The sequence below is a fragment of the Aulostomus chinensis genome, chromosome 12, assembly GCF_037954235.1.
Source record: "Aulostomus chinensis isolate RoL2024-O1b breed Wild chromosome 12, RoL_Achi_v1.0, whole genome shotgun sequence".
NCBI classification, from domain to species: Eukaryota; Metazoa; Chordata; class Actinopteri; order Syngnathiformes; family Aulostomidae; genus Aulostomus; species Aulostomus chinensis.
The window spans coordinates 16,467,390-16,478,402 of NC_141331.1; the positions used below are offsets into that span (position 1 = coordinate 16,467,390).

General features: G+C 42.9%; 1 protein-coding gene across 1 annotated transcript; it reads left to right on the forward strand.

The window, feature by feature from the left end:
• The first annotated feature begins 4,695 nt into the window (after positions 1-4,695).
• On the forward strand, positions 4,696-10,128 carry casq2 (calsequestrin 2). Its single transcript, XM_086220520.1, has 11 exons — positions 4,696-4,933; positions 6,868-6,952; positions 7,041-7,141; positions 7,227-7,338; positions 7,662-7,735; positions 7,813-7,943; positions 8,026-8,071; positions 8,154-8,208; positions 8,951-9,051; positions 9,162-9,236; positions 9,341-10,128. The coding sequence occupies exons 1-11, from the start codon at positions 4,697-4,699 to the stop codon at positions 9,569-9,571; spliced, it is 1,248 nt and encodes a 415-aa protein (XP_086076646.1). The 5' UTR covers position 4,696; the 3' UTR covers positions 9,572-10,128.
• The last annotated feature ends 885 nt before the right edge of the window (positions 10,129-11,013 follow it).

An 11,013-nucleotide genomic window follows, 5' to 3' on the forward strand; every position in this document is an offset into this window, starting at 1 on the left:
TATATTTGCTTTGATTTCTCATTCGGCTCTTTAATCAGAATCCTCCATATTTGCCCAACAGCAAAAGATTGGTGTTATGTAACACGCGGCTGTCAGTCACTCAACTGAAAGAAATGTTCGCAGAGACTGTTGAGGTGTTCTTCTCCTTTCATGTGAATAGTGTCAGCTATTCTGGTTCCCCGGAGTCAGTAAATTAAAACCCACCTTGTATCGTAACATTGTTTCATCACGCAGAGCCAGGAGAGAGAAATTCCTGCAGTGGAAAAAAAAGAAAGTCACGAGGTTCAGAAACATCAGATTATTGAGATGCCTTAATATCCAAAATATGCAGATACGAAAAAACTTTCCAGAAATGGAGAAAAACAGAAAGTAACAAGTCCAGATATCATGAGACCGTGAAGTTTAGGAATGACTGAATATTCTCCTAATCAAAATCTAATTTTTTCATATTTCCTCATGCAAATTGTCTTCTGCACACCAGTTTTTGCATTAGAAGACCACTGCATTTGTCTATTTGTGATATATTTTAGAAGCACAAAACATCCTGCACTCATTGCATCAGATTAACCAGCTGCAGTCTTGAAATTGTTTCTCCTTTTAGTTGGGCTGCTTTCTCTTCTCTGCTCCTTCACTCCGTGGAATTTTACAAGCTCATTTTGGGTTCAACTTTTCTGCGTGTGTATTCATGTGCGCATCTGTTTCTTTGTGTTTGTGCTCTTTGTTCATACTGTTCCATTTTCTCTTGTTTCACTTGACAGAGCAGAAAGTCAGCATCGGGCCCACCCGCCTGCTCTGCAGAGCAAAACATAAATGATCTGGGAATGATCAGAAGTGGTGGGAGTCATCCCCTCCTGCAGTGTGGCTCTGTCTGTGAACAAAGCCTTTTCAAACACAAGATCTAGTTTCGGGCACTCTCGCCAGCAAACAGATACCATGCTTGAGTGTCCTCGAGCAAGACAATGTGTCTCAGATGTCTCTGGGGTGTTGCTTTGTGGCAGATACTGATACTCCCACCACATGAAAATATACATTTGCCTTTTTACACACAACAGGACATAAACTTACAGTCTTAACTTACTGAATTACTCACATCGCTTAAAATGTATCACACCACTTGAGAGACTCTCTCTAGATTTGACCAAGTATGATTACAGATTATTCAATCATTAGAGAGCACATTTGGGCCCCCTGGGTGAAGCCCCCAGGGTGACTGACCCTCTTCACTCCCATATCATCAGCCCACGACACCTGCTTCAATCAGATAATTTGATCATCTGATATAGTGCTTCCCCCATGTGGACACATTTGGTATGACATGTGACAAACGGACCCTCTCTCAAAATCAATCAGGTCACCCTGCCATTATTTCTGACCTCTATTTCTTGCGATTACTTAGGAAAAAAAAATTACATTTTGGTCTGTGTGGTGGTTAATGATGACGGCATTTTCATATCAACATCTTCAAGGTCATGAGTCACTATCTTTCTTGCTCATGCTCACACACACAACCTGTTGGAAAAGATTAAAAAAGTAAATAACCTGTGAAGTGTTGTACTCGGGGAGTCGTGCGTCTTTGTCCTGCTCTCAGTCCCTGTCGACTGGATACCCTGATCACCTTTATGATGTTGCCTTCAGAGATCCGGACAATGGTTGGTACATTAGAAAAACTAGACACAGTACCTTCTTCTTCTTCTTCTTCTTCTTCTTCTTCTTCTTCTTCTTCTTCTTCTTCTAAACAGGGAGCGTTTCTTTGCGCCAGATTTTTAACAAGAACACCCTCATCGATGGCACAAACAATTTCCAGTCTCTCGCACGAAATGTGAGACTTCATGATTCTCCACTTGTATTTCCACCAGATGAGTGCCTGGTCCAACCTGACCCTTCACCTGGAGGACTCCCTATCCAGTGCTCTGGGTCATTTCCTTGAACGCTGGAGCCATAATGCGACAGCCGCGGCGGACGCTTTAGACAAAACCCTTGATGAGGAGAACTTCAGGAACGTCCTCTGGTATCTGGCGGTGATGATCGGCATGTTCGCTTTCATTATCGTGGCCATCCTGGTGAGCACAGTGAAATCCAGAAGGGCCGAGCACTCCAATGATCCCTATCACCAGTACATCAAGGAGGACTGGACCGCTCAGATCCCTCAGGGCGGCGTCATCACCAACTATGCAGCTGGATAATGGCAGCAGTAGTGAATGTTGTTCACGGTGGTCAAGTGTGCATGGAATTTGAATCATAAAACTGAACTGAAATCGTAAGTCTGATATGAGGTTCATTCCCAATCGCTGAAGGTTAGTATCGGCTTATAAAAGTGATGAACCGATTGAAAACTGGATGATTGTTTAGGGACCTTGTCAGGATAATATTTTCCTACTATGAAAAGTCAAAATATCTCTTGTGAAAAAGGCCTATCATCAATAAAAAAAAGAGCACCACACGTTTTGTAGTCCTAAGTGTGACTTGATCGACATGATTTTCCCCCTCCAAATCATTTCCAATTATCCAGCGGGAAGAACTGAAATACCTGTCGGGATACAGTTACCTCCACTTCTGCAAAACTGCAGAAGGATTCAACCTCCAGGAGAAGCGGCGTGCCGACGGTTCCGCAGCTCATGCACTCTTCCACCTACAGGTGGCAGCATTCAGAGATTAAGTCCAGATGAGTGAGTTTTCTGCCAAAAAGACTTCAGGAAGTTGAGAAAAGTGACAAAGTCCACTTGCAGGAAGTTCATGGTAGATCAATAAGTCACACACAGGACTTTCACGAAGCAGAACAGAATTGAATCCTCTGTAACTTATTGACATTCTTTTGTCTTGTTACCATCAGACTTACCTGTAGAGCTTACACATTAAACTCCCTGGCCCAGATCCAGGTACACTTCCCAAAGGGGGTTCGTTGATGTACTGTGTTCAAAGAGCCTGACTTCTATTTAGAACATGTACCACTGTTTGTCTTCTCTGTTTCTTTGGAGCTCAACTGGAGGGGAATCACATACAGAACGAACAGCATAATTGTATACCTGAAGGGAAGTAAGATGACGGGCTCATAATCAGGCACAGAATGAAGCAATGTTATGAAACGTGAAAACACACTTAGTTGGTTGATTATCTTTGTTTAACTTCTGCTTAATAGGTTGGATTTTGGTGTTTAGGTTTTAAATTGTCAACTGAAACTGAATATGGCCAAACAGACGGTACACACATGCGCCACACGTTAAACGCCCGACGCCAGAGAACTCATAACAAGCGGCCCATAGTCAATGTGCCACCTAGTGGTTATAGGAAGTAAGCGAATGACGATTGATGTTACATCACAGTGACACCGCAGGGTATAAGGGTGATGTACAGCAAAACAATATAGTAAAAATGTGTTCTCTATTGCCACCAAGTGGACACAGGAAGGGATTTTTGCAACACGGTGGTGCATTAGTCTGCTATTTCATGCAAAATCCAGGTATTAAAAGGTTCACCTTCTCTCTCCCACTGGACAACCACACTCTGTGTGGGTCCGCTCACCTCTGCCTCTGTTCGGACTGGGTGTGGCTCTCCTGTGTTCTCCCAGTGTCCTCCAGTTATTATTTTCAGGTTTTTTGGGGGGGTTCAGTGCAGGCTACAAATATGAAATATATAAACCAGCTATATTACAATATATTCAACCTATGGTGAGACAGCAAATGCCACATGCTCCTAGTAGGAACAACCAAGTCTCACATGTTATAATTCCAGTTGCCCTTTACACACCTGTTGGCAAATTGTCTCTTGAGCTGTCACCTAAAATACACCACCATTTTCCCCTCCGGTTTTAAATCCCACTTCCACTTTGTTTTTGGTCCTCGCAAACTCGAACTTCTCAAAATAACTGAACCCCTAAATCTCTGGGGCTCGACTGATATCTCCCTTATCGCTGAGTCCCTCAGAGAAACATCAACTGCTGTAAATGTGATGGAAAAGGATTTTGCATCTACTTCCCCTTTGTGATTTCCTGCCATATGAAAGAAATGCGCTGACTTGTGGGCATCTTGCATGATCAACACATAATAATTCCTTATATGGAGTTTTTGAATGTCAAATAAAGGTCAACTCCCAGTCACAGTCGCAGTCTTTAAGAGAGGAGTGTGATTTCCTGTTTCTTTTGAGCTGCTCCTACGGACTGGAGTGACTCTGTATCTCCTTTTCGCACAGATAAAACAGCACTACAGACAGTTTATGTTTCAGACACTTTATTTATAACTTAGAACGTCTATTGTAATAAGAAATTGCCCCGACATAACTCAGTATTAAACCCCCTGTGATCTTTCTTTCTCACTTGCAGGTTTATTTTTAGCTTTCAAACAACTGGTCTCCTAAAAAAGGGCCTGCCCTGCATGGCTGGAGGTGGAGCACCGCACTCTCAGTCCCTCAAAGGCCTGACAGGACTCCCTTTTTCTCCTCTGTGAAGGCGTGAACCAGGACAGCAGTGGGAGCAGTGGGAGTCGCGCCGTCTGAGGATGCACAGGGATTTCCGTGGACTTTCTGGGATGCCCGCTAACTGCCACTGACGGACCCACTTTCTCTTACCCTCAAATCTTCAGCAGCATTTCCTGCATCCCTTGACGCTCAACCATTTCACAGGGCCTGGCTGACCCTTTCTGCTCTTTTCTATTGTGAACTGACAACCACACTGACTGTTGGGGTTGTGTGGTAGTTCTGGACCATGTTCTCCTTGTGGTTGTTCCTGCTTCCATGCATCAGCCTTGTGCCTTTGGCCCCAGCTGAAACGGGCCTCGAGTTCCCACAGTACGATGGGAAAGATCGCGTTCTCGACATCAATGATAAGAACTACAAGAAAGCCTTGAAGAAGTACAGCATGCTTTGTCTTTTCTACCATGAGCCCATACCAGATAACAAGGAGCTGCAAAAGCAACACCAGATGACGGAGCTGGTACTTGAGGTAGGACAATAAAGTGGAGGAGGTCAAGGAGAAAATGAGCAGGTTGAGAGGAGTGAGGATAAGACGAAAGATGTAAAAGAAAGACAAGAAAGGGCGTGTTTGGTTGCTGAATAAGAGAGAAACAGCCAAAAGCAAAGAAATCACCATTTTGTGAGAATTAACCTTCATCCATTATGACATCAGTACAAGGTCGCTGCGAATGTGCAAACTCTCTGCAGTCACACAGTGAGGTTGTTCCGTCGTACGCTGCCTTTTAAATGATCTCTGTTGTTTGGCCTCCCGTGGCGCCGCTCTGCTTACTGTTCAAGAGTTCATGTGCAGTGCAAAGGTCAGCGCGGGCAGATCTCCGGCAGCTTGGTATTTTCTTGACCTTGAAACCTGCTTTGCCTGCCTGAGTAGCATTTCCAGCACGAGGGAGGACTGATTTAAGGGCAGGTAGGAAGAGAGGTGCCAGCAGGTGGGAGGGTCATTCAAGTCAGGAAATGTGACCGGTCTTTTGGTGGAAATTGAGTCACATGTATCATGCCAGTCCATTGACATGACAGTTCTTGTTTGTTTTTTTCAATACAGTGTTGCAAATTGCTTCACGTTAGCATTTGTGCTTCAAAAGTCAGTTATGGTTTATGTGTTCAAATGTACTCCAGGGTTGTCTTGAGTTTCCTGAGGTCAGAATAGGAGAGATTCCTTGGATGTCTGCAGCCTCTGATCTGAGTGAACAGTAGCGTTAGCCACAGTCCTTAGATGTTCATTTTATGAGAATCAGTTACTGGTAATACATTGCTGTCTGCCTTCAAAATGCGCTTAACTGACATCAGCCTGTCAGGAAATAACATGAATGATGTTTAAAACGAGATGTGAAAGGAGGTTCATTTGGAAGTTGTTGTTTTTTTAATTGAATTTTCCTGGCACAAAAAGGGGAATGAATAAATAGAATAAATGAAGAAGAAAAAAAACCCCTTGTCAATAAATGCCCTTTGCTCCGAAGTTCAGCTCGCCAACTTTGTTTGGTTGCTCCGATTTTTTTCACCTTAACCCCTCGATCGACGACTGTTCAGCTGTCGTCTACAAGCTTATTCACCTTCACCGAGCGCTGTTGCACTTGAACTGAAACAGCAGGTGCGCTTGGACACACAAACCAGCCATAAACCCAGCAGACTGTCTCTGTTTTTGTTTCATCAGAATTTACCTTTAAATTTAGCATGTGAATTTCTGATGCTCTTGTCAAACACAAATGTAATTTACACGGAAGCTCAGTCCAGCTAGGAAACACTGTGCACTGTGCTCCAGCTCAGGTTTCACACGGCCGAGCTGCTCTCTGATGTGCTGCGTTTAGTCTGAGGCTTCACTCACAGCAGAGGTGGAAAACTGCCGAGATTAACGTGTAAACACCAGCTCGGTGCGTTAAAGTGACCGGGTAAGGAGCAGTTCTTATCAACCCGTTTATTGTTTAATCCCACATTTCTTTGATTTAATCCCATTTATCCGCAGTCCTGCATTAGTTTTCAGGTCTAATAATTTCCTGGGTTTTGAATGGAGCACATACATGCTGAATAAAAATATTGTAAACTGCCGTGTAGGATCAGCAGCGGTGCAGGAGTCCACCAATACTGTACTCCAGAGAACAATATCCACTCTAATACTGTTACTTTATTTTTAGACCGAGCCTGTCTGGATAATTATGTAACAGTGTCTCCATGTCCTCCAGGCAAGCTAGAGCCCTTTGGCCTTACAGCCAAGTTTGGGATTTTTTTTTTTGCTCTCAAGACCTTACCTGACACTGAAGCTCTGTCTTTTTCCAACAAAACAGCCTCAGCTATTGTTTTTGCATTGATGTCAGAACCTCAGAGCCCAGACTGAATCATCCGGTTTGCTTTGTGTCTTTAAGAGTGTGCAGTTTTCTCATTTGATCCTTAACTTTTTCATTTTGGGTGCAGCTTGTTGCTCAAGTATTGGAAGAGAAAGACATCGGCTTTGGCATGGTTGACTCCCACAAAGATGCAAAGGTGTCAAAGAAACTGGGTGGGTGACAATTAAACAGAAACTGTCAATCATCACGGGGCCAAAAAAAGACTTTTAATGGAATAACTGTACTTTCCACTCCTGGCAGGCCTGGAAGAGGAAGGCAGCGTGTATGTTTTCAAGGCTGATCGGGTCATCGAGTTTGACGGCTGGCTCTCTGCTAACACCCTGGTGGAGTTTTTGTTAGATGTGAGTGGACTGAATTAGGGTCCAGCTGCTTGGACTTATCAGCACCTGTCAAACCAAAGTTCTTTTCTCCTCTGTCGGTCTCCAGCTGATGGAGGAGCCGGTGGAAGTGATCGGAAACGCCCTGGAGTTGAGAGCTTTTGATAGGATGGAGGAAGACATTCGCGTCGTGGGTTACTTCAAGAATGAAGACTCTGAGCGTGAGTGCACGACGCTGCTACGAGTTGAAACTTCTTAGTTATCTTAAGCAATGGACTCTCTCTTGAGCGCACTTTAACCCCGTCATCTCCGTGGATTTACAGATCCATTTTTATCACTGCCGCGCACACAGCTGCCACTGTTTTTTTCCCCTCTCACATGCTGCGGGGGAATTGAGTCTGGGGTAGTCCACTGCTGTATCTCATCTGATCAACTGTGGGAGGAAGTGGAGGTCAAAGTTTAGTGATTTCCGCTCCCTGATGTGCAAATGTCCTTCAAACAGCACACAGATGTGAGATAAGAAAGCCTTTTCTTTTATCCCCAGATTATGAGGCCTTCAAAGAAGCTGCAGAGCAGTTTCAGCCCTACATCAAGTTCCTTGCCACCTTTGAGAAATCTGTGAGTAATAAACAAACACAAATTATTGCAGTGAACACAAACCACTCCGCTCGACTGACCTGATTCTGATGCTTCAGGTGGCCAAGGAGCTGACTCTGAAGTTGAACGAAGTAGATTTCTATGAGCCCTTCATGGAGGAGCCCATCACAATCCCCAACAAGCCGCACTCCGAGGAGGACCTGGTGGAATTTATAACTGAGCACAGGCGGTACATTAACAGCTAAACTAGACACATTCCTGTGGCTGGTGTGCATTTGAAGCGGTTAAAAATATCTTTGCTGTGTTATCAGACCGACGCTGAGGAAGCTGCGCGCAGAAGACATGTTTGAAACCTGGGTGAGTGACGAGAACCTGCGCCGAGACGAAACATCAGGAAAACCACTTTAGATGTCACTGACGTTTGTTCCCTCCCTCTCAGGAGGATGACATCGAGGGCATCCACATTGTGGCATTTGCGGAGGAGGAGGACCCTGGTGAGAGCAGGTTACTTTTTATTTGACAGGTTAACAAAAGTTCAAAACATTTCTGCTCTAAACATGAAGTTGAGCGGCCTTTTTGAAGAACTCAGTCTATAAACTGTATTTTTATCAAACCGTAACAATTTTTTTTCCTTTCCAGGTGTCGGACATGAAAAATGCATGACAAGACTAATAAAATACAGTCTAAAAAATGACATGATTTTCAATCAAAAGCAGGCTCTTAAAGAGGGAGCTTCTGAGTTCAAACCTTGGTGTTGTCTTAGTTTTGCTGATTGTTTGTAAGGCATAAAGTATAGATTATCACCAAATTCTGTGTAACACCTTTTTAGTCAACTTCATTTCAACTTATAACCACAAGTTTGATATTATTTTTTTGGAATTCAGGGTCAAAAGACCTCGTTTAAATTTATACCCAATTTTTGATGAAATAAAACAAAAACAAAACTTAGAGAAGGAGTCAAATCTGACCCCAGGACAACATGAATGTTGCATCAAGTTAAATGGTCCTTTTGCCAGATTTTGTTACCAGAATGAAGCCAATAATTTCCCCCTGCTGCTGTCATATGCTAAGCTAACTGGCTACACGTGGTCACATAGGTATGACTGATGGGAAATAGCGATTTATTTGTTCCTCGAATCTCTTGTAACTCAACTGCAAGACAGCGAATGAATCCCAAACTGTTGATGTATCGGAATTCCTCATCTATTGATGTTATAAGGTTTTACTGCCCTCCAGATGGCTATGAGTTCTTGGAGATCCTGAAGGAAGTTGCCCGGGAAAATACACACCTACCTGAGCTTAGTATTGTCTGGATCGACCCTGACGACTTTCCCTTGGTGAGCAACGATAACTCCTCTACAGAAAGGACAGCAGACAGGGAGTCTTGTGGAAAAAAAACAAAAAAACATTCAGCTAATGTGTTGTTTAATTAATTGATCCCTCTTAGATGATCCCTTACTGGGAGAAGACCTTCAAGGTGGACCTGTTCAGACCGCAGATCGGAGTTGTCAACGTTACAGATGTGAGTCCACAGAAACCTGACAAGCTGTCTGATGTGGTGATTGTCTAGCAATGTTATTTCTCTTCTGTGTGTGTGTGTGTGTGTGTGTGTGTGTGTGTGAGCAGGCCGACAGCATCTGGATGGAGATGGAGGATGAGGAGGATCTGCCCAGCGCTCAAGAGCTGGAGGACTGGATTGAGGATGTTCTCTCTGGTAAAATCAACACTGAGGATGACGACGACGACGACGACGACGACGACGACGATGATGATGACGACGACGACGATGAAGATGACGACGATGACGATGATGAAGAGGGTGACAATGAGGACGATGAAGATGAGGATGATGAGTAATTTACTGATCTTCAGAGCTGAACTCGGACTGCAGATGCAATTCCAAATATGTACTGAATGTGTGTCGGCTTCTATTTAACACACACAAATGTAAATAAGCCTGGAATATGAATTGTGACTAACACTTATGAAAACAAATACTGAATATGTCTGCACCAGACATTTATCTCACATGACATTCATTTACAAATCTCTAAATGTTTAGTCATACTAATAAAAAAACGACTTTAATTATCAGTGTAGTCAAATGTATTTCTTCTGTAAATCCAGTAAAATGTGAAAAGCTCAACCTTCAACAAAAAGCTGCTCGATTACATGAGTTGTGGTTCAATAAACCAGCCTGGGTGGTTCATAAATGTGTGTGTGTGTGTGTGTGTGTGTGTGTGTGTGTGTGTGTGTATTCTGTTCCCATCTACTGTCAGTCTGCATTCTCTTTTCAGGCAAAACTAACTCAGATTTAACGTTCAGTTTAAATGTGTATCAGGGGATGGCAGGTCGGCGATTGTTGAGACACCGTGACAGTTTTCCCTTTCATTAGCAAATCTCTCAGTCTTTTCTCATCTCTTGGCAGTTATCAGGGTTTTTTTTCCCACCCGAATCCTTGTTGCAGGCAGCAGCTGCACACAGAGTCCATATTCTCATTAAACAATAAGCACAGGCAAACTCATTCTCAGCTCCTTTTTCTTTCTCCACTCTTGAGTTTCTGCACTTCCACCGGCTGTCTTTTCTGTGACTGATTGCTAGGTTTTAACAATGACGGAAAACTCTTGACAACGTTTGGAGACAACAACAGAAAATGCACACACTCTGTGTTTTTATCTTACGGTTTCCGAGCTTTCCAGACTTTCTGTTTAGGACGGACCACACAAGTGTTTGTCTTTATGTTATCGCTTCTTTGATGGAATGTGAAAACGAACTCTGAACGTTAAGTTTAATGTCAAATGTAAAAACGCTAGCTTTAGATTTAACATTTAGGTTGAACATGTAGATTTAGATTCAACATTGATATTTCGCATTTATATTTACCTTAAAAAAAATCTGTATTTAGATTTAACCTTTTGATTCGATATTACGATTTTATTTTAATTTTCTTTCACGCATAAATATTTCAAATTATTGATCTTAAATGACATTTAAAAACGAACTAAATATTGAGAATATATGCATTGAAAATGTATATATTTACAAAGTGTCATCAAGTTTTTACGTTCTGCATCCCATAAACACATCATAATAATGAATTTGAGGTAATTCCACACTGGTGAACACACGGATATTAAAATGGAAGCCTCATTAACACAATAACGTAATACGCAGAAGTAACCTTATATCAGTGAACTCTCCTCCGCAGTCACACGAGTGAGTCTAAATACCAGTAGCTGTTCCTACGATGGAAGGGACCATGTTTTCCATCTCAAATACCAGACCAGTCTTCAAAAAAA